Source organism: Fusarium venenatum, assembly GCF_020744135.1.
Source record: "Fusarium venenatum strain MPI-CAGE-CH-0201 chromosome Unknown EDB82scaffold_4, whole genome shotgun sequence".
Taxonomy (NCBI): domain Eukaryota; kingdom Fungi; phylum Ascomycota; class Sordariomycetes; order Hypocreales; family Nectriaceae; genus Fusarium; species Fusarium venenatum.
The window spans coordinates 2506249-2527355 of NW_027072132.1; the positions used below are offsets into that span (position 1 = coordinate 2506249).

The following is a 21107-nucleotide window of genomic DNA, read 5'->3' on the forward strand; positions in this document are numbered from 1 at the left end:
CCTCTCCCCTCTTCCCATCCGTAGGTACTAACATACCAACAGATATGTCATCTCCTTTTCGCGGCCTGACTTCAACACAACATAGGTACGGTTAGCAACAGACTAGCAACGTTGAGGCTTCATTGGCAGTTTATACCTCTCTACCAGGGTACCGCCAGGCCATTGCTCTCCTCACCATCATCTAGTATGGTGCAACCCTTTAGAGGAATTGCCTTTTTACTGCGAGTTTTTTCTACTTTATTTTGTACAGAAAATACTTTTATAAAACATATTTACAAAGCCCTCAGACATCGAAGCAAGCCTCCAAACTTGCCCTCAAGTTGCTAAATAAGCCCCGTTGGCTCAGTGGTAAAGCGTATCACTAGTAATGATAAGATCACTGGTTCGATTCCAGTACGGGGCAAGCAATATACCCTTTTGACCTTTTTGCTAATTCTTAGAGGCAGTTCTAATATTCTAGTTGCAACAAGAGATATCCTGGGCCAAGATTAGTTCTATTTGGTTGAAGGCGCTTTGTTCTTCTTGACGTTTCATGTTGCGAATGCCCTCGTTATAAGGGTCCGAGGTACAAGGGTCCGTATATGGTTCTTCGCATTATAAACCTCCCCGCTTCTCTCTTTTGACCTGTTATCTCTACCTTCACCGACCAGCCATTAGAAGGGAAGATGGTGCCTAAGATTCCTACGATTGTAGAAATACGAGCATCCACTGTAGTGCTTAGCACCCCTGATGCCTCGGCTACCGTTGTGAGAGTTGGCGAAAACCTCGCAGTCAAGTTGGGTCGTACCGTTACTCTTCTAGAAGCTGATAACCTCCGATTCCTGTCAACGAACAGCAAAGTTCCTGTACCAGAAGTATACGCAACGATGGTGGAGCCAGAGACTAATAGCAAATTCATCGTCATGGAGTACATCGATGCCAAGATCCTGGCAGATCTCTGGCCGTGCCTTGAAGCTCCTGATAAGCTAGAAATTGTCGGCCAAATTCGTGCCATTCTACAGGACTTGCGCAGCCTTAAGCCGCCCTCTTATTTTGGTTCTCTTGATCGACGGCCCCTTGAGGATGGATGCTTTTGGACTCCAGGACGGAACCCAGCCATGTCCGGTCCCTTTGATACGGAGGACGACCTCAACGAAGGGATGCTCAAGAAGATGGCGGGAACTCAGCACCAGAAATATCTCGCATTCCTACGAACAGTCATGTCATGGCAGCGATATTGCGCGATCATCAAGTCAAATTCACTCACGGGGATCTGCAAGCTAAAAATATTCTTGTGAGAAGGGTTGGGTCTGATGGATCTAGAAAAATTGAGATCACGCTTATAGACTAGGAGATCTCAGGGTGGTATCCTGTTTATTGGGAGTTTTGCAGGTCAACGATTGCTGGCGGACATCGACCTGAATGGTTCGAGATGGCACAGAGTGTCATGAAGGTTTATATACCGGAGTACCTGATGATGCAGAAAATCCGCAACATTGTGTTCTGGTGAATGTTACACTATTAGCTAGTAGGTAGGTAGTTTAGGTAGCCTACAATACCTTACTAGGTTGGAAGTCACTCAAGACAGGCAATTTGACGGTGGGAGTTTCCTAACTACCTAATAAACTAGTCCATACTAGGTTCATATTAGTAAGATTGTAATATATAATCTACATAGGCATAGTAAGCATAAAGATGTCTTGATAATAAATCCAGTGAGTTGTGTTTATTCCTTCAGGTCAAGAACTACTATTAAAGATTTCAAGCCAATTACCTGTCCAATTACTAATAAGAGTGATATAACAGTACTCGGATCAATATTAAGGAGCTCTCGTAAAATTCAAACTAATATTTCAGTATCACGAGCAGGCCAAACTGCAGTTAAGCAAATCGTCACAGATGTATAACAATATTAAGGGATTTAGCATGGAGCTTATCCGTCAATTTGTATCAATTCATGTTGCAATTTGATAGGCTAGCTTTAACATAAAATCAAAGATGCCTGTTTGCCTGCTCCCTCGTTGCCTATCAATGCTTTGTTCCTTCGGTCGAGTATCACCGTAACTCAATGCTCGGCAATTGGCATCGTTTTAATCTACTTTGTGGGTGGCTTCATGCCTGTAGACTCGCCAGACGCATCGAGGGCCGCGGGTTTGCCTCCTCTGTAAAACCAGAAGAAAGTGGCACCGATGAGGACAGCGCCAGCACCGAGAAGCTTGTTGCTAAAAAGATAAAAGCATCAGTATATTATCCTCCTTTGAAGGTTTTTAGTTCACGCTCACTGGTCACGATTCTGCTGTGGTGGCTTGGCTTGGTAAGGTTCGGTGTCGTGGAGGATGCTCGAGGTGCGGAGACTTCGCTGAGCTGCGGGGAGAGGTCGAAAGGCGACGGTGGAACGGACGACGCGTGTAATGAGGGGAGACATTGTGGCAGTCAGAAGTACTTTTATTTGATTGAAATCGTAGCTTTCTTTGTCTGCTTGGACTCGTAGGTCTGATGGAGAATGGAAGGGAGGATGAACGGAGCTAAGTATCAAGAAGAACAACTCCACTCTACCCGAAGCTCTTGAGGAAAGAGAAAGAGGGGATGGGCTGAGATGCACTTGGCGGGGTGTATATTCACCGTCATTGATTAATGTGAGACCTCCATGATGAACATGCAGATTCTCTCAGAGGTCACATTGTGGTATTTGGAGAAAGGTTGTAAGCAGCCACAGTACCGTAAGGGACTTAGGCAGTACTTTCCCCTCCCCCGGATTTTCCCCAGACGGAAATCCAGGGTTGTAGCGGCTGTGTCGTGCCCCTGATTTGGCCCGGGCCTGGGCTTCTTTGCTCTTTGGTTGGATCAACATGTCTTGAATTTGAGGCAAAGTGAGGAGATGCAGACACAAATCGGCTGATGAGTGTTGCATTGGTTGACTAATTGCATGCATTTTTGTTGATTCATTCACCGCTTTATCCATAACAACGATGCAGTTCCGTGGCGAATGACTTTGTTTTAATTATGATATCTACCATAGCAATATTCAAAGTTGGTTCAATTCTGGATATAAAGAGGTCGAGAATGGATCCATCTCTTATCGACGAATCCACTCTCTAGCAGGGGTCTATTATTCGGCAGCTAACGACTGATGTTCCTAGGCTAATCTTGACCCCACTCATGCTTTAAAGATCCCAAGATGAAGTTCACGATGCGAAAATGACATGGTTGAAGAATCTTTCCCCAAATTCATGATAATTGGAAATATTATATATATTCCATTTATAAAACTATGCAACATCTCTGCATGCCCCGCACAGCATTGATTCCACTTGTCCACCAAAACCATAAACGTCATGGCAATCTACAATACTGGAAGCTTGTTTACTTGGGCAAGTCATTCTTTATTAATATCTACCGATCCCCTCCAATTGTAAACAATCTGTTTTATTATCAGTACGCCATTATAACTCGCCCTCACTGTATATGTTCAATTCGATTGCCTTCCGTATAATCATCTGATACTAAACCTATTGCGTTAATGAAACCCTGGTTTTTGTGCCACAGTCCATCATGTTATTCACTCAATCAAAACTTCAGAGTAATACCCGATTCGTAATGAGGAGTTCTTCTCGGTGTTTGGGACAATTTGGACCAAAGAAATGTTTCAGACAAACGATTCGAGATACTCAGTACAAGTAGGTTGGGAGTTGCCAAATCCCAATGACACATGACGATGGGTTGTTCAATAACACCAGCTGTCACAAGATCTCAAAGCTCTTAGCAAGCTCTGTGATGGACTAGGCAGACTACTGGCGGGACACATCAGCCACCACCAATTTAGGCCAATGTCCATCAAATCCAAAAATATGTCTGCAAATCATCAATCCGACATGAGTACAGGGTAAGCCCCTCACAAATTACCTGATAGGAACCCCTATTTCCCACGTGCAGAATCAGAAGAATCCACCCCCACCATAACTTACCATCAAAGCCAAAGCAATTCATAGTTTCCCTATTCGGTGACCGCCTTCAATTCTCCAAGTGTCCCCTCCACTTCAAACATCCCCCAGCAAGATCCAAAGCTCAACGCAATTCCTGACACGAGCTTCTTCTCCCTCTCTCCCCCTTCAAATTCTTTCAATTCACGCCCACACAACAATCATGTCTCTCCACGTTCCCATGGCCCATCGCTCCAGGGACCAGAGCGGTGCCACAAAGGCCGTTATCTTGGTATGGTTTCACCGTTCCCTCTAACACACTGTTGATGGTTACTAATCGCTTCAATGTACAGGTCGGCGGTCCTTCTCGAGGAACCCGTTTCCGTCCCCTGTCTCTCGACTTGCCCAAGCCTCTGTTCGAAGTTGCTGGCCACCCCATCATCTGGCACTGCCTCTCCTCCGTCGCCCGCGTTCCCAACAAGCAGATCCAAGAGGTCTACATCATCGGTTACTACGACGAGTCCGTCTTCCGCGACTTCATTAAGGACTCTGCCAGGGAGTTTCCCGACATCACCATCAAGTACCTGCGCGAGTACGAGGCTCTTGGAACTGCTGGTGGTCTCTATCACTTCCGTGACGCAATCCTCAAGGGCCGCCCCGAGCGCCTCTTTGTCCTCAACGCCGATGTCTGCTGCTCTTTCCCTCTCGATGAGATGCTCAAGCTCTTCAACGACAAGGATGCCGAGGCCGTTATTCTCGGAACACGTGTGAGCGACGAGGCTGCCACAAACTTTGGTTGCATCGTTTCCGACTCTCACACACGACGTGTTCTTCACTACGTCGAGAAGCCCGAGTCGCGCATCAGCAACCTCATCAATTGTGGTGTTTACCTCTTCTCCACCGAGGCCATCTTCCCCTCTATTCGATCCGCCATCAAGCGCCGCCTCGACCGCCCTTCTCGTCTCGTCTCGTACCCGTCTTCCGATAACCTCGAGAACAGCTACATCGCCCAAAACGACGATGACGACGATGAGGAGAAGAAGCGCGAGGTTATTCGTCTGGAGCAGGATATCCTGTCCGATATGGCCGACAGTAAGCAGTTCTACGTCTACGAGACCAAGGACTTTTGGCGCCAGATCAAGACTGCTGGCTCCGCTGTTCCCGCCAACGCTCTCTACCTTCAGAAGGCCGCACAGTCCGAATCCAGCTCGGAGCTCGCCACCCCCAGCGCCAACATCGTCCCCCCTGTTTTCATTCACCCTACCGCTCAAGTTCACCCCACTGCCAAGCTCGGCCCCAACGTGAGCATTGGACCTCGCGTCGTTGTTGGCGCTGGTGCCCGTATCAAGGAGAGTATTGTCCTTGAGGACTCTGAGATCAAGCATGACGCCTGTGTCCTCTACTCTATCATTGGCTGGGGTAGCCGCGTTGGTGCCTGGGCTCGTGTCGAGGGTACTCCTACCCCTGTTGGCAGCCACTCAACCAGCATCATCAAGAACGGTGTCAAGGTGCAGAGCATTACCATCCTGGGCAAGGACTGTGGTGTTGGCGACGAAGTCCGCGTCCAGAACTGTGTCTGCTTGCCGTACAAGGAGCTGAAGAGGGTACGTTTCCCCAAGTATCACCCACGCAAATGAGCGCTCTGCTAACAAATCTATAGGATGTTGTCAATGAAGTCATTATGTAAAGGAATTTGTCTCTACACTAGATTAGATTAGCGCAAAAAGTTTGCGATCGTTCCCGCATGCTAGGCGTCGGATATCTACAAGCTGAGGCCATCAAAACGTAATGGAGGATGTATATAGGAGTAATTTCCGGGGACTATTCAGGGAACAAATAAACATGGTCCTTTTGGACTGCTGAAGCGGGACGACTGACGCCTCACCAAGTAAGAAACACGAATCCTGCATGAGCTTTTATTTATGTCCAACCCTCTTGTCGTCATTTTGTCTCCGAGTCGGGAGCCAAGCTTCATCAGAGACATTGCTCTGTCTAGTCTTTATCTAAAATCCAAGTTCTCTAACCGGGGTATTCTTTTATGCCGTAATCTTCGAGGCAAAGGTATTCTTTCTTTCCCACCATCTAACATACCTGAGCCTGCCGATGGGGAAATGATGTATTTCTCAAATCCAGCGGTGGGCTTGTTTTTATCTATTTGGAAAATGTACCAAGGAGATTCAAGAGATATAATACTGCTGCGCAGATTTGCGTGATTCGTATCTTCGTTTGACTTCATAACTGAAATTTTGAATGCGACTGACTTCGTACTTGAGTCTATGACATGACAAGTCCAATTTACCGAATAATTAATCGTCTCTCTTAAAATTAGATCGGCTCGGCGTCCTGGGTAGCAGAGGTGTGCTTGGCCGGCTTGTAGTCAAGCCCAATGGGCTATCCATAGGGTTGAGGCTCAGACGGTTTACCGCCAGGTTGCGCGGGGTCTGAGTTGGCTCGATGGCTGGCTTTTCGAAACTATGGATCTGAATTGGCGGAGGACGCCGCATAGTACGATCAGAACCATTGTAGATCCAAGTTGACAGGAGCACGAGGAATGTACCGAAGACAAACTGCAGACTGTGTTAGTACCCTTGATTCCTGATTCGTCAAGTAGAACTTACTGTCGCTGATACTTCGAACTGGAACAGCATCATGCTGATCAGGAAGCTGATGACGATACTGATACTTGTCGCAAAGTTCTTGACAATGTTGTCAGTATCACGAATTACTACGCTTGCCAACATGCCGCCAGCAGCTTGCAATACAACAGCGCTCCACACTACCCAGTTATAGCCCTCGAAAAAACCATGCTCGCTGATGCCTTCGCCATCCTGCCAAATGACACCTCCTAGACCTGCAGCAAAGATGGAGTAGAAGCTTAGTTGGACATTGCGGATCCAGACACTGGCTTGGGTGGGGCTCTCCTTGAGGAGCTTCTCGAAATAAACGCCTGTCAAGCCCGATACTGTAGCAGCCACCAAAACCGAGACCAAGCCAACTGAGTAATTCATGAGAGGGTCCAGAGGCGGTAAATCATGGTCAATTCCTTCGTAGGTAGCAGAACGCTTGGCGAATTGATTGGTTTGGCTGTTGTCGATGGGAACATGGCCCAGCTCGTGGAGTGAACGAGGGAAGAAATGGTCCGTCATATGGCGGAGAGGAATGCTGGAAGAGCTCGGTGATGAATCGGTCTGAGGAAGGGAGACGACGCATACGCCGAGAGTGAGGATGATGAGGGCGAGCCATCGTTTAGGTCCCAAGTTTCGACGCAGCAGGACGACACTGAAGAGGGCAGTGATGAGAATCTTGGTATAGAGTCAGCACTTTTTCTTCATCTCGGATTTTGCCAAGGCTCAGCGCCAATATGCAGTGAGACGTACCTTCAGTTGATACAGCACTTGAAAGTGCACTGCATCCAAGTTTCCAATGGCAACATACTGCAGCATATTTTGAAGGGTATAAAATGCAGCAGTCAAAGCAAGCTTCCACCCATCGCCGGCAAAAACCGAATTATAGATTTGCTCGAAAAGAACTGTTGCGGGTGTCGTAGGAGCCAGGGTCTTGGAGGTATCGTATATAGCCAAGGAAAGAGAGACAGAAAGCTTGATAATCTCATTGAGAAAAACGGCAGTCGAAGTGAAGTAACGATGGTCGCCAGAGGGTGGCATAACGCGGGAATAGTGCATGATCTGGGGAACAATGTGAGCAGGCTTCCAAAGATCATGTCATGACAAAGCTCACCAAGATGAGGGCCGAGTTTTGAAAGGTCAACTAGGATAGCATGTCAGCACTTCAATATAAAGAATTGGCATCCCAACATAATCATGGTGGGACACCTAATGAGAAAGGCGTACTGTTGTCAAAGCCCATTGCTTTTTGCTTAGACCCAAGAAGACAGCCTGGCTAGCAGGCGAGTCCTTGGGGAAAGCCTCCAGAATTGCCATTGTAAATTCGAGAATGAAGACAGTCAGAGAAGACGAAGAAGAAGAAGAGGAGGGTGTTTGATAAGTATGGGAAGCGAATTGAAGTACAATGCGCTCTGAAACCACGAGATGGGTCCTTGCGACGCTGCCTAGGAGTACAATGCAATGCGACAGTAGGCGATATGCAAATGCTTTACGATGGCTCGTGTGCTAATTAACCGAATTGATGACCGGTAAATATTTTATGCTCGCTTCGACGTAATGGAGGAATAGGAAATTCATATAACCCCGGGCATCGTAATGCCGACTTGGAGTCTATATTTGCAATTGTTGTCGTTGGAAGTCTCAAGGGCCCCTCTTCGATCGCAAGCGCGTGCTGCCGCCAAGGCTCGGGAGCCAAATGTCTTGGAGAGTAAGTATCGTCAACTGCCAGGTCAACGCCGTGTGTCCGTGCTCGCTTTTCGGGTATCGAAGCCAGGATTCGCTGTGTAATATTTTGAGGAGAAGTAACGATGTAAAATGAAAGAAATGAATTTGGAGAGGAGGAGAGAAAGGGAAAAGAGGCGGGGAGCACCAACTTCAAAAAAGGAAGTCTCCGTTCTGAGTAGGTAGGATACAATAACCCTTTGAGGTAGTAAAAAGAAGCAAAGAAACACCACAGCAAGCTAATGGCCGACTAATTGACTGATGTCCTGACCCCTTGCCTTGTACTGCTCCAGTTGCCGAGCTTCACTTTGTATTTTCGTCTTAAAATAGGAGACCATGAGCATTGCTTTGCCCTACCCAGCCCAGCCCAGCCAGGTATGGTAGGAAGACATGTGGCATGGCATTGGTTTCCACTCCACTAGTAGCCAAGCTAAGCTCTGTACGGTAGCGGGGCGGGCGGGGGCTACAGAGGAAATCAGGGGCATTACCACCACTAAATGTTGGTGCCGGACCGGTGACTCCTTGTAGGATGTGTTCAGTTGTTTCTCACCTTGCAGAACAAGACTTTTATACGCCACATCCAATAACGAAGTTTTATATCAAATACGAGATACATCGACACTTTGAATAGGATGGCCGAAATTACATCTCGTCTTCAAGATAATATCTATTCTTGAAGGTTCAGCATTGACCTGGTAGTTATGCAATGACCAACCAGCAACAGCTTAAACTCACTTCATTACCCTGTTCAGCCCGGCCCCTTACTATCCCTGCCCATGTAACCCGACCCTTTTTCAGGAACAAGGAAAAAGCTTTCCAATGCGGATATCGGTGGTCGATCTTTGTTTGTCTTGGCTTTTTTCGGCATCATTACAGTCAAAACTGACCATGGCTGGTGATGGTTCTCCATCGTCTATCTCGTCTCGTTTCGATAGACTCGCAGATATATATCCACGTAGATATCGGTAAGCTTATCCACAAGGCGGTAGAAGTTTCAAGGCTCATCCCTGTCGAAATTAACGTATTTACCTATAACAGACACCTGAACCACCAAAGAGTAACCTGAGAGTAGCGATGAAGCCAAGGTTGTGAATGTGACTCCTTCTCAAGAGGGCTATACTGTTCATGGCAAGAATTCAGGTCACTTTCCGAACACATATTCCTGTTCTTATCCGTGCCAATACCAATAATTCTTCGACCCATCAAGTTCTTTCACATCTCGGATCTCCAACTGAATTCGTCTTTCCCCCCGGCTCCGATCCACAGGCGCCGATCGTCTACCAAACCCCACAGACGCCGCCCACTCCACTACGCATTGTCATTACTGGTCTTTTCATCGTGAACAGATAACCCAGCTGCTCTGTTTTGTTTTGTTTTGTTTCATACGTCATTACACAAGACATAATAAGAGGGGTTGAATGGTTTATAGCTGAGGTTTACAACTCACTGCTGTAGATGTAATCATATACCCAAATATCTACCTACCTAGCAAGGTTCGACGTCATCTGTTCAACGCTTTTGCTCCATGTCTGAGATGGTGACGTACAGCGTGCATCTCAGGCATATTCATCCTGCAGCACCACCAGCCACGTCGACATTCATGGCTCTTCCTTCTCATGTCAAACGCGCGCCGCAGGCGCCGTGAAACCTCCTAATTCCAAGTGTGACATCTGCCGTTGCCTGATGCAGGCGCCTTTTTTCTCGGGCCCAGCCATAGCCAACACAAGACATTGTCTCAGCTCTACACAAGAACACACTCGTAATACATCATTTTTCTCACTGCTTGGCCTCGCTCTCTTCTTATCTGCAGCTCCTCTTGTATTGTGAATACAATAGCATATATCATGTGCTGCATGCCTGTGCTATACTGCCTCGACGTGCGCGGCGGGGAACCCAACTAATAGCAAAAGTACGGTACGGTACACATGTTAGACCTTGATCTTTACCTGACCCTTCGTCCCGTCATGCAAGCAACTGAAATCCGTATCCCATCCAAATCCTAGATCATCAGATAATGTCTTTCGCCAAAACCAAAAAAATGAGCATCCAGCACCCCCGTTCATCCTGCCCATCCATGTATTGCCTGAAATCAATTTCGGGCTCTTGCTCTGCGCACCCACATCCTGGGCCATCAAGTCCCAGGCTTTGAGCAGCGCCGTCATAGCCTCGCAGGCATCCCCCTTCGAATTCGCACTGCCGTTCAAGTTAGAGTTGTCAAAGTTATTCATGCACTTCTCACTGTATCGGCGCTCAGTTTGAGTGTGTTCGCCGTCGTGTTGAGAGCTGAGCTGGGTTTCCTTGGTACGGAAGTTCCAGACACTCTCTTCAGACAAGGACATGCTGGCGCTCAGGCTATGCAGTTGTGCATCGCCCACTCGCCAAAACTGAAAGTCGCCTACATTATCGAGATGATCAAAGAATGCAACCTGGTTAAGGCTGCGGAAGAAAGCGAGTGATCCAATCTCGAATGAGGGGGAGAGACTGTTTCCATGAATATCAGCTAGCCAAGATGCAAAGCACTCGCTGAGCCAAGATGATCTCTCGACTTCATCCTGGGCTCCAGGAACGTGAGACGGCTTGTTTTGTAGCTCGTTAGTTGCCGAGTAGCATCGATCGCTGGGGCGGCTCTCCTAGATAACCCGCGACCTCAGCTTGTCGCTGCCCTCGTCTACCAAGTCTTCAAAACCGCCATCCAATGGGCCAGACTGCATGAGTAAGTTTGCGACGTTCTCAATAAGCCATGAGACATCGGCTTCCTTGTGGAGCAGCTCCGGATGCTTTTCAAAGAATGACTTGATTCGGGGAGATAGAGGAGACATATTGGCCTGACCAGAAGCAGCCCGGCTAGACCCGTAGGCGATGCCATTGTCTCGCATGAAACGAAAGACATCAAAATCTATGTTTTGGGCTAGCTGAGCCTGTACGAAATCAGCGCCTGGTTACCTGCCGTGTCTCTCCAACTACTTATCCGATTGTATGTATACTTACGCCTGGATCGACTTTCAAAAACCATTCATAATATTTGAGACATCGCTCTTTGGCAAAAGGAGCCGAGATCCATCGGTTCATCTGGTGGATGTTGGCGATAGTCTTGAGAGCTTCAGAGCCTTTGTCCAGGTTGGTGTCCCGAGAGACGGAATGCTGGAACGAGACAACCCATCGCGGGTCGTTCCAGTTCTCTTCGGGAATGACCTCGAAAATACAAGTGGCGTTGGTAGCATTGGTGACCGAATCCTTGAATGCTTTGGGAAGATCCTGGACACTGAAGAAGACCCAGTCGTGGAGGTAGCGGTTGTTGAACTTCTCATCAAATTCCTTGATGCTGAAAAGGGTAGCGTTGATGTCGTTGTCCTTAACCAAAGCCACCAAGGCTGCCTTGGCAGGAATATCATCAGCAGACAAAGACAGTGCAGATCCAAAGACGATGAAAGCGAAGTAAAAGAGAGCAACTGTCGCTGCCCACCAGAGAGTAGAACCAGGGGCCTTTGCCATTATGGGGATGATATGGAGTCAAGTACTCAGATGATTTGATCAAGTGTATCAGGAAATGTGTGAAGTATTAAAGGTTACAAGGATGAACAGACCAGGACGTTGGCTGACCAAATGATGAACGAGGTGGGGAAACGCAGATATCGCGAGAAGAAAGTAAGAAAGGAATGTAAGGGCACCTTAGGTACCGCGAAGAACAACGTCTCAGATGTGAGATAGGGGCTTGTGATTGTTGTCGATTCAAATGTTAAAGTAGATGGATGCAATGAATCAAAAGGATGATGAATAGGATTGGCAAAAGACAAAAGGACAAAAGGACAAAAGAGGGGCCAAACCCGACTAGCCAGTCTACCAAAGATTATCTCAGGTATTGTGTCCCCAGGCGAGAATAGGTAGGAAGATGCAAGTCGGCAGGTGATTCAATGTGCAGGTGGCAACTGCTGCGAGCAGTGTGCAATCAATACCAGTTCAGATCCACACTCGCCTAAGGTTGAGCCTCACATTATGAAAAGGCAGGCGAGGCGGCGGGTGGGAGGGACCTCCTTCAATAATCCCGACCTGCTTGCCCGGAAGAAAAGACCCGAGCCACTTCAGAAACAACAACAGCGTGGGGGTGATGATGCACTCATTTGCGTACTGACGATGCCATCATCTTTCTCCCTCGTCTGCAAATAACATCCATCCCATGTGACCCCTCCTCACGAGAAAAAAGACTTGGCTCTTTCTGTGTGACCAACAGCAAACTGGAAAGAAATAACAAAAAAGATAACGATGTGTCGAGAAATCACTTCACTCATGCAGCAATGGCATTTGCCATCAACTTCACCAATCAATACACTCTTCAGCATAGCACGGCATGGCTGTGATTGCATGCCCTCATTAACCAGGCGTTCTTTCGTATCAACCAGCACCAACAGTGATCTATGGCCCGTCCTCCAAGTTCGCACCGCTTGACTGTCCCCAATAGATAAGCCCTCAACGCCAAGTTTGTTTGTTAAACAAGAAACGATTCGCGCCTTCTCCCTCCTTCATCGAGGGGGAGGTAGTACTATAATGATACAACCCTGAAATCGACTCAAGCCTCCACGTCCATCTGCTCAACATCTACTGAGCCATCTTCTAGGCTTATGTCGAGTACCTTTGCGTATTGTAGAGTAAGTCGCTGAAGCTCTCGGTATTTACCTGACGTAGGGTTAGCTCATATGTATCAGCGGGGATGTTGTGCCCAGCACTTACCTAGAATCATCACTACATCCTTAAGCAATTCCCTACGATCCCATCCGCATAGATCGCCCTCTTTGCTGAACCAGCCATGGCCGTCATCCTCTTCTTCCTCTTCTTCATTCTCCTCAAGGATGCCCCCAAGAAGACTATTGAGGAGCTCTTCAACCTTGACCCTTGCTCCCTCAGCGCCCAATCGCTTGGCATACATGAACAGATAGAGACGGAATTCTTCCCGTGCTCCCAGTTGCAAAGCACCAGCGATTCGCGTCTCCAGATGGGCTATGCTAACGCTGCTCTCCAGGTTTTCAGCTTCCTTACGCTGCACAACCATCTTAATGATACGTTGCAACCCATAAGCCCTACCCTTAAGAAGAAACTCGTTGGTTGTGTGTCGTTCGAGGAAAGGTATGATGCCGGACGAAACGGTAGCCTTGGTAGATTCCCTGTCCTTGTCCTTGCCCTCTTTTGAAGCTGGGCCAACAGCTGTTGATTGCAGGGCAGAGATGGAAGAATCGTTCGAGTTCCAGTATTGTGAACCCACGGCCCACCAAGCTTCGCTAAGACGTTGCCACGTGAACATTTCCCGAGCGTAGTAATAGCCGTCACCGTTTGTCAGGGTCACAATAATATGACCGGTGGAGTTGAGGTGAGCAGAAGTAACACCTGGTCCAGGCGTCGCACTGTGCTGATTTAACGAGGTTGTGGCAATGTCCAGGATCGGTCCCAGTGACACTGGAGGGCTGGGGGAGGATTGAGTCTTCAAGTCCCAGACATGAGCGAGTCCAACAGCGGTGATACATAGCAGCCAATGACCGCGAGCTTCCAGGATGACAGGCTGTGACTCCAATATCATAGGGGCCAATAGCCTTCTGCCAGCAGGCGTCCAAGTATGGATGGAGCCGTCTTCGCAAGCAACAGCCCAGAAGTCTTTGGTGGCCGTCACTAGTATGATGGCTCGAGGGAGCCACTCTTCCCAGATGAGTGCGCCCCTCTTGCTCACCAAAACGTGTGAAGGATCTCTGGGGTTGGAATCGTTTTTGGCCTCGAGGATTGTGTTCTCAGGGGTTTTGGATGCATCCTCCAGCGAGCTCTCGCCCTGGAGAATTCCCCTGTCCAGAGGTCGAAGTATATGTGATCTGATCTTTGGCACAGCCAACCTGACCTGCGCGAAGGCAATAGAAGGGTTCATAACTGCAGGCCTGAGAAACTCAGGCGTTGGAACTACACCGTGCTGTACAGGCACGAGTGCCGCTGGCTCAACACCGTCGTGCCCATTAGTGAGAATAGGGGTAGGTCCTGTAGCTGCGCGTTTAGAAATCGGCTCCTCGTCCTCTTCAGCTTCGCCCGGATTAAGACGCCTCTTGTTACCAAGTAGCATAGCGGCAATGCCTCCCTTAGGCAGTCCGTCAAAGGGCTTGGCCAAATCAAGCGTTGTCTGTGGTGCATCGTTTTGCGCTGCCTTGGTGTTGCTTGTTGTTCCAACCAGTTGAGTTTGCGGCAGAGATGACGTGCCTGTCCCCGATGAAGACACCAATAAAGGTGCCACTCGCTTTTTACCGTCCTTGCCAACCGTGACTCGAGACTTGAGCTCTTTGACGCGCTGCGCTGTCTTGTCAGCCGCCTCTTCTGGCTGCTTTTCTGGCTCTTTCTCTGCTTCCTTGTCCTTTTCTGCCTCGGACTGTCCATTTGTGGCGGGTTTTGTAGTTTTGGTGCCATTCATGACGGGTGTCGACTCCTTGGTAGAATCAGGGAGATCGCCCATAAGGGCGCCCATTCTTGATTCCACAGCTCGCGACTCTCCTGCTTTGCTTTGGCTTTCTAACATGAGACCATCTACATCTTCCGCGATACCCATCCCCTTTCTTGACGCACCGTACTTCTGTAGTGCTTTGTCGTTTTCCTCGGGCTGCGCTACCCAGCCGAGTTCGCCTTCGCTGAATTTGGCTACCACAATGCTACCGTCCAGACTGGAAGCAAACAACGTTTGGCCGTCTGGAGTCCACGCCAGGTCAGATACTGACTTACCTGCCAGATCTTGGAGAATAACCACAGGCCTGGACGTATTCGTGTTCCAAATACTCAGCGTCTTGTCTTGACCGGCGGAAGCAATGACTGTCACTAGCGATGGCGTCTTATCGTCGACGCTTGGATCTGGCTTGCTCGTATGGAAAAGTCGAGGTGAAAACATGCAAACTTCTGTAGGAGCCTCGTGACCGATCAAATTGATCTCACTATCCCATCTCGTTCGCTCAATTATCGCGACAGAACTGACAGGGCCGTTTACAGCGTTTGCGGCAGCAATGTGATTCCCATCAGGAGACCATGAGCATCTTCGGAAGTAGGTAGTCAATGGGGAGCTCTTAAATGGGGAACTAATCGTGGTCTCAAGAACAAAGTTATTAACCATGTCGTGCTGAGTCGCATTAGGCGCAGGAGAGGTGAATCTGAAGATTTTGATTGTTCGGTCGTCGCTTGCCGTCGCAAAAAACTTGTTTGCAGGGTCAAAAGTGATTCCCTTGACGTGACTTTGGTGCGCTGGCAGCGTCTTGAGCTTCTCAAACGTGTGCCCTGACCACACAACGACCTTTGAATCGAGCCCAACTGAGACAAGTATGGAGGAGTCGTATGACCAAGCAAGATCTTGCACATCATTGTCGTGGCCAATTAAGCGCTTGTACGTCTTCCAATTCTCGACTGGCGGAGGCTCGTTGGTGCCAAAGGTGGCAGCGGGGGGGCTCTTGTCGAGGTGGTATACGCAGATAATCTTGTCGTCGGCTCCAGAGGCGAGGTAACGGCCGTTGGGCGAGAATCGAACGGAATGAATTGTGCCGAGATGATGGCTCATGTGGCAGAGCTGGCGCGGCTTGTTGTAGTCTGGCGTGTTGGCATTGTAGATGGATTCAGTCGACCAAACTCGCACGTGGCCATCGCCGCCTGCGGTCGCAAGACGTTTTCCGTCTGGTGAAACGTGACAGCTGTAAACTTCAAAATCCTTTTGCTCGCCGCAATGGCTCAGCCATGAAGGCTTGATGATGTGCATTATGCAAAGCCGAGCGGCATGCCCAGGGAGCAATCACGTCGGAGTTGGAGGGCGGCGGTATGTACAATCGATAATTTCTAACTTTGTTTGATACACAACAGGTCGATGCGATTGAGCTCGGTAGGTGAGGAGGTGGTGGTGGGTTTGAATAGTGCTGTTGGATAAATTGACAACTTTGATAACGTTGAGGGTTCAATTAATTTGCAGTCAACGCGCGCAGTCGCGTTTTTGGAGCCCACCTTCAAGGCCGGGGTCAACTTGGGCTCGTTTTCAGGCCAGCTAAAAGCTGACTGACTAGTACCAACAGCGGGGAGAACAAGAATGTTTGTTCAAACTCGTCTAGGCTAGAACTAGCACTAAGTTTGCTGCTTTATTTCTTGCAACCTAACAGGGGACTCCAAGGTTTCTACTGCCAGTTTTTTCCTCTTAGAACAAGCATTTAAAGATTCAAGCACCTGGCAACAAATAGACAGAGTTTCAGTGAACATCAAGCTTTCCCATAGACTAATTAGCTGCAGCTCAATGATTGGTCATGTCGGATTAACTTTAGTACGTCACAGTCCAGGTCCCCTTGCTTCCATCTCGTGTAAGTCAACTAATTCTCACCGAGTCGTCTTTGTTCAACACATTTTAATGGCACAATGCTACGATAAGACTCGTCAATCAATCACGTTCCCGGCTTCAAACAGCCTGAAATGTGGTTTACCAACGAATCGAAGCTGCCACCACAATCTAAATCACGAGACTCTCGACTGCTTCTCCATGATTCACAAGCCAATATGATTTGAGTTTCTTGTCCAATCTTCACCCCTCGCCATATGTCAAAATGTTGGACGCATGGATCGCCCTACCACTACCCTTAAAATCACACGTTTTGGACCGGTCAGAAAGGGCCTGGGAGACAAGCGCTACTATATCGCTTCTCAGATCCTTCTGTGCGGTATGTGTGCACTATAACCATAAAACTAGATGCTATATCGCTAGCACATGAAAAAAAGGCATCATGATCACCCTATTCCCATGCTTTGTAAGGGCTGGGCGCTGCCGGTTGGTGGCCGGTGCGCTTAGACAGCTACGTCAATTGTTTGTTTGGTGTTAAGGTTCTAACAATGCACACGTCCAAGTCAAAGTTCTGTTCACAGCCTTGGTCTGCTATTTGAGTTCTGACCGCTCTTCGGTGAACAATAACTAATAAGTCCAATGTAACCGGTGTTCTTCTTACTTAACCGACACACTAACATTTTCACAACTAACATCTTCAAACTCTCGAGCATATATATAAAGACGTACAGAACAGCACCATTGTTCTTTATTCTTCAGCTCTTCCTCTTGTGTTCAAAGATGCAGGTTTCTACTATAAATCATGGCCCTTTGCGGGCTCAGGTTTCGTCTGCTTGCTCAGCAGCATCATTTTTCCTATCGCTGAAAAACTATCACAACATTCAGACAGACACAGATTTTCCTTACAGAGAAGAACCACCTACAGGTTTCGACACAATCGTCAAAATGTCATCCCTCGATTCAATCTGCGTTGGCATCGAGCTGGAGTTCATGGTTGCACTGCAGATTGCAGACTCCAATGCTGTGGCTGGCGAGACTCGATGGGCCTGTCCTTCCTCTCCGGAAGCCTATATGGGCCTCGTGATGGGAGACTACACAAAGATTAAGCCCCCAGTCATTCACAAGGTATGCGACACGATCGCCAGTACCGGTGTTGCCGTCTCGTGCAACGTGTATCAGCCTGAGTCCTCAGACCCTGCCCAGCTCCCTGGTACGTCAGTTATTCCGCTCACTGATAGTAGCGGACATGTTCAAGTGTGGAATAAGGAGGCGGCTACGGACATGGCTGGACTAGTCCAAAAGACCAACACTTGGTTCGTCATTCCCGAGATCCATATTACCAAAGACTGCGTTAGTAAGTCTGGAAAGACACCCTCTGACAGATACGACTGGTTCGGAACTGAACTCAACAGTCCGATTCTCATCCGTGCTGAAGAGTTCAGCCAGGGGCTGCCTACCCTTCGTAAGTGCCTCAAAGCAGTGCAGGAGAACATGGTAGTCGGACTAAATTCTGGCTGCGGATTGCATCTCCATGTCAACGATGCTGGCAGCATGAAGCTCACCACGGCCCTGCGCGTCACTACCCTGGTTTGGTTGCTCGAGGACACTCTTCTGTATCCCTTGTGCCATCCATTCCGCTCCTCTTCCCCTTACTCAGCACGCATCAGCACAGAGTCTAAAATCGCCAGGGAAGCTGGTGAGCCTCCGTTATGGCCCGAGAATGAGATACTTATCTACGCCCTCCACGAAACCATGGTACAGCTCAGCTGGCGTAAGAAGGTCGACAAGAGCCTTCTTGGGGCCATGAAACGTTTATGGTCCGAGCCCAACCTTGCCAGTCTCGGGGTAGCACTCCGCAAGTTCGACGAAGGCATGGAGCACACAACGACCCGATGTGCGCTGGTGGTGTCCAAGTACAACACGCTCGAGTTTCGATACCCTGAGTCCACGTTTGACGTTGACTTCGTCGCTGGCTGGGCTGACTTGGTGCGACATTTGTATGCGGTTGCAATGAAGCCTCAGGCCGAGTTCAATCAGATCATCTGTCGCGTGTACGAGCTCGTGACTCGGGATCAGGTGCCCGGATGGTCAGCGATGATGGGGGCGATTGGGTTCCGGACAGACATCAGCCGCTGGCAGCGACATCTGGACGCGTACCAAGGTAACCTGAGTGATCTTGATAAGCAGGGTATTCTCCCACAGTCAGGAGTCATTGGGCTGTAATCTCGATATTTCTTTTGGCGTGTTATTTTTGGACAATACTCTTTTGGAAATCTCTATCGAGATTCAGGTTTCCGGCAAGAAAATGCAACGTTCTATTCTCCTTGGTAGATGGAATTCGGACGAAAGTGCGGACTGGCCTCAGGTAGGTAGTCAAAAAGCTTTGGGATTGGAGTTTGGGCTGTGGGTAAGTAAATGAATAGATCTCTTATGTAACTATTGGCAGCAAATCAATTGACTTGTTACGTACAAAATGAAAAAGAAAGAAAAAAATCTCGCTTTATAGTACTGTTTCCCAACTGTTGTTTACTTCGCTTGTTGAATCCTCAAATAGTGTGATTTAGTGTGTCGTATGTTGGTTCACCACGCCCTCCTCCTTCAGGGTCCAGCTTCCTCTGGACCTCCATGATCGCCTTGGCCTCATCTGTACCGCTCTTGTCGACATGATTCATCAGCTCAGCGTCAGTGTCTCTCACGGCATCTGACATGGCCTTCCAGCCATGCCAATCAACGACGTTGCGAGCGGCCATGTTCCAGGCACTCGCAGCGGCACAGACAATGTTCATCTCATACTCGAGGATGCGGCGGTATAGGTTTAAGAGGGTTTGGTGAAGGTGCGGTTGCAGGCGTTGAAAGTCGGGGAGCGATGTCCATGATGAAGGATGGAGAGCGCGATGTAGTGCCATGTAGTGGGGAATGGCGTTTGTAATATGGACAAAGCCGTAACGAATATCATCGTGCCGTAGGAGAGGATCAAGAAGCAGCTGGTTATTTAGTTAGCGCTGTTGTTTAATCGATTGGAATTGAAACCTACAGGTGTTAGAGAGCAGAAACCCGCCCATGCGATAGCGGCGCTGGGCTGGTCGTCTAATAATGAAGCTATAATCGACCTTGTCTGGATCAGATATTCTCTCGCCTCGCCGTCTCCCGAATCTGTCTGAGATACTTCCTTAACCTCACGCTCCAATCCAGACTTTGCAATCAGCATCATGATCTCAGCTCTCTTATCACCGTCCGTCGGTAATCCGTCACCGTTTCCATTGTGACCCGGCCTTAGCGAATCAGGCAATGCGTGAGATATGATACTCTCGTATGCGAGTACAAGACCAGAAGAGGTGTTGTCTCTCTTGAGCACATCGTAAGCTACATTCCAAAGCTCAAGATCGTGGGCGCGTTCATCTTCTTCGGAGGCTGAGCCACGACGGCTATTACGTTGGCTGTGTCTGCCGATGTGTGGCAGCGGACATGTTGAAGATTCTCGAGATGGGTTTGCGGTTGATGAGGGAGAGGCTGAAGAGTATTCAGGTGGTGGGGGATGCGAGTGGCGGCGGATCTTGCCGACGAGATGTTTTATTTTGCTTGCTGCATTGTGAGGAGCTGAAGGTTGAGAGGCAGTTTTCATGATGACGAGGGGGCTTTTGAAAGAGTTGATCGGTATAAGTGAGGAGGACGAGAGAAAGACGAGAAGGGGAGAACAAAAAAGAGTTTTGAAGAGGTGATGAATTTACAAAGTTACTGGCAAGCACACGAGACCAAGAACTGGATTTAATTGAAGGTCGAATGATTTCCTCGTTCTCTCTTATTTTTTCTTTTCACCTGACAATCTTTTGTTAGTTAATATCCATTCCTTCGGTACATGATGACGATGATATCAGTCAGGCATTGGAACCGGAACTGGGTCCCGCAGTTGTCAACCCCAACTAGGACATTGGCAGCTTGTCCGGATCTCGGGAATCGAGTCAAGCAACGGTGAGTTGAGTTACACCGAATAGCAGTGGTAGAAAGAAAAGAAGGGGTCCTCTGGTCAAATCTAGGCCGAAGTTCCGAGCAAATGGACACAAGCCGATGATCACCGTTCCTCCTCCATCATAATCAACAGCGGCCCTTCTTTCTTTTTAGGGGTCACATGCGCCAACCGTAATGTGTGTCAGTTTTTGTCAGGTTTTTTTCCTGTTTGTCCTTTGTCTATCGTCGCTTTTACGTGGAGCCAAGACTGGAGCCAAGAAAAGGACTCCGAGAGGTTGTATGAATGATGATCCAAAATGGGTACTGACGGGCTTAATACATGAGAGGGTCAAGTAATTCAAGAGTTATCATTAATAATCCATTTATCGATATTGGTTTATATCAACCAAGAGATTGAACCAGAGCGTGCCAAGAATAACAGTTTCTCACATGTAATAAAAGCCATTTGCCGGCCAAGATTTATTCGTGGTTACCCAGTAAAAAAAGATCCACGGAGGAATGAAGTCATATTCAACTCCCGTCGGCCAACAAAAAAAGAACCGGTCGGCAAATAGGTGAGTGGTCAATGCTTCTCGCGTCATC

At 48.4% G+C, this 21107-nt stretch overlaps 8 protein-coding genes and 1 non-coding gene across 9 annotated transcripts; 4 read left to right on the forward strand and 5 right to left on the reverse strand.

Annotated features, from left to right (window-relative positions):
* Positions 1–331: 331 nt before the first annotated feature.
* EDB82DRAFT_t234 lies at positions 332–403 on the forward strand. The gene has a single exon. It is a non-coding gene; the product is annotated as a tRNA-Thr (tRNA).
* A 223-nt stretch (positions 404–626) lies between these two features.
* EDB82DRAFT_513332 (uncharacterized protein) lies at positions 627–1595 on the forward strand. Its single transcript, XM_025737703.2, has one exon. The coding sequence runs from the start codon at positions 666–668 to the stop codon at positions 1275–1277; it is 612 nt and encodes a 203-aa protein (XP_025592538.1). The 5' UTR covers positions 627–665; the 3' UTR covers positions 1278–1595.
* A 38-nt stretch (positions 1596–1633) lies between these two features.
* Positions 1634–2655, reverse strand: EDB82DRAFT_540797 (uncharacterized protein). The gene is made up of 2 exons (XM_025737704.2): positions 2262–2655; positions 1634–2201 (listed from the first exon to the last, which is right to left on the reverse strand). The coding sequence occupies exons 1-2, from the start codon at positions 2402–2404 to the stop codon at positions 2075–2077; spliced, it is 270 nt and encodes an 89-aa protein (XP_025592539.1). The 5' UTR covers positions 2405–2655; the 3' UTR covers positions 1634–2074.
* Positions 2656–3797: 1142 nt separating this feature from the next.
* On the forward strand, positions 3798–5704 carry EDB82DRAFT_306479 (nucleotide-diphospho-sugar transferase). The gene is made up of 3 exons (XM_025737705.2): positions 3798–4191; positions 4253–5503; positions 5560–5704. The coding sequence occupies exons 1-3, from the start codon at positions 4123–4125 to the stop codon at positions 5584–5586; spliced, it is 1347 nt and encodes a 448-aa protein (XP_025592540.1). The 5' UTR covers positions 3798–4122; the 3' UTR covers positions 5587–5704.
* A 501-nt stretch (positions 5705–6205) lies between these two features.
* On the reverse strand, positions 6206–7840 carry EDB82DRAFT_479986 (nucleotide-sugar transporter-domain-containing protein; the record flags this gene model as incomplete). The annotated part of the gene is made up of 5 exons (XM_025737706.1): positions 6206–6466; positions 6518–7201; positions 7277–7585; positions 7638–7667; positions 7751–7840. The coding sequence occupies 5 exons, from the start codon at positions 7838–7840 to the stop codon at positions 6206–6208; spliced, it is 1374 nt and encodes a 457-aa protein (XP_025592541.1).
* A 2333-nt stretch (positions 7841–10173) lies between these two features.
* Positions 10174–11737, reverse strand: EDB82DRAFT_529353 (nucleotide-diphospho-sugar transferase; the record flags this gene model as incomplete). The annotated part of the gene is made up of 3 exons (XM_065609205.1): positions 10174–10821; positions 10885–11163; positions 11234–11737. The coding sequence occupies 3 exons, from the start codon at positions 11735–11737 to the stop codon at positions 10174–10176; spliced, it is 1431 nt and encodes a 476-aa protein (XP_065463294.1).
* Positions 11738–12748: 1011 nt separating this feature from the next.
* On the reverse strand, positions 12749–16176 carry EDB82DRAFT_306567 (protein HIR1). Its single transcript, XM_025737710.2, has 2 exons — positions 12971–16176; positions 12749–12916 (listed from the first exon to the last, which is right to left on the reverse strand). The coding sequence occupies exons 1-2, from the start codon at positions 15996–15998 to the stop codon at positions 12810–12812; spliced, it is 3135 nt and encodes a 1044-aa protein (XP_025592543.1). The 5' UTR covers positions 15999–16176; the 3' UTR covers positions 12749–12809.
* A 1328-nt stretch (positions 16177–17504) lies between these two features.
* Positions 17505–18782, forward strand: EDB82DRAFT_529355 (uncharacterized protein; the record flags this gene model as incomplete). The annotated part of the gene is made up of 1 exon (XM_025737712.1): positions 17505–18782. One exon carries the CDS (start codon positions 17505–17507, stop codon positions 18780–18782), a length of 1278 nt encoding a protein of 425 aa, XP_025592545.1.
* A 127-nt stretch (positions 18783–18909) lies between these two features.
* On the reverse strand, positions 18910–20440 carry EDB82DRAFT_306654 (uncharacterized protein). The gene is made up of 3 exons (XM_025737713.2): positions 19594–20440; positions 19030–19543; positions 18910–18960 (listed from the first exon to the last, which is right to left on the reverse strand). The coding sequence occupies exons 1-2, from the start codon at positions 20179–20181 to the stop codon at positions 19106–19108; spliced, it is 1026 nt and encodes a 341-aa protein (XP_025592546.1). The 5' UTR covers positions 20182–20440; the 3' UTR covers positions 18910–18960; positions 19030–19105.
* Between the last annotated feature and the right edge of the window lie 667 nt (positions 20441–21107).

Excerpts from the sequence above, each read along its gene's own strand:
- EDB82DRAFT_513332 (XM_025737703.2), top strand. The coding sequence starts at position 666 with ATGGTGCCTAAGATTCCTACGATTGTAGAAATACGAGCATCCACTGTA.
- EDB82DRAFT_540797 (XM_025737704.2), bottom strand. The coding sequence starts at position 2,404 with ATGTCTCCCCTCATTACACGCGTCGTCCGTTCCACCGTCGCCTTTCGA. Across the intron at positions 2,202-2,261 it reads CCACAGCAGAATCGTGACCA|CAACAAGCTTCTCGGTGCTG; the intron begins GTGAGCGTGAAC and ends TTATCTTTTTAG.
- EDB82DRAFT_306479 (XM_025737705.2), top strand. The coding sequence starts at position 4,123 with ATGTCTCTCCACGTTCCCATGGCCCATCGCTCCAGGGACCAGAGCGGT. Across the intron at positions 4,192-4,252 it reads CCACAAAGGCCGTTATCTTG|GTCGGCGGTCCTTCTCGAGG; the intron begins GTATGGTTTCAC and ends TTCAATGTACAG. Across the intron at positions 5,504-5,559 it reads CGTACAAGGAGCTGAAGAGG|GATGTTGTCAATGAAGTCAT; the intron begins GTACGTTTCCCC and ends ACAAATCTATAG.
- EDB82DRAFT_306567 (XM_025737710.2), bottom strand. The coding sequence starts at position 15,998 with ATGCACATCATCAAGCCTTCATGGCTGAGCCATTGCGGCGAGCAAAAG. Across the intron at positions 12,917-12,970 it reads GGATGTAGTGATGATTCTAG|GTAAATACCGAGAGCTTCAG; the intron begins GTAAGTGCTGGG and ends ACCCTACGTCAG.
- EDB82DRAFT_306654 (XM_025737713.2), bottom strand. The coding sequence starts at position 20,181 with ATGAAAACTGCCTCTCAACCTTCAGCTCCTCACAATGCAGCAAGCAAA. Across the intron at positions 19,544-19,593 it reads GTTTCTGCTCTCTAACACCT|CTGCTTCTTGATCCTCTCCT; the intron begins GTAGGTTTCAAT and ends CTAAATAACCAG.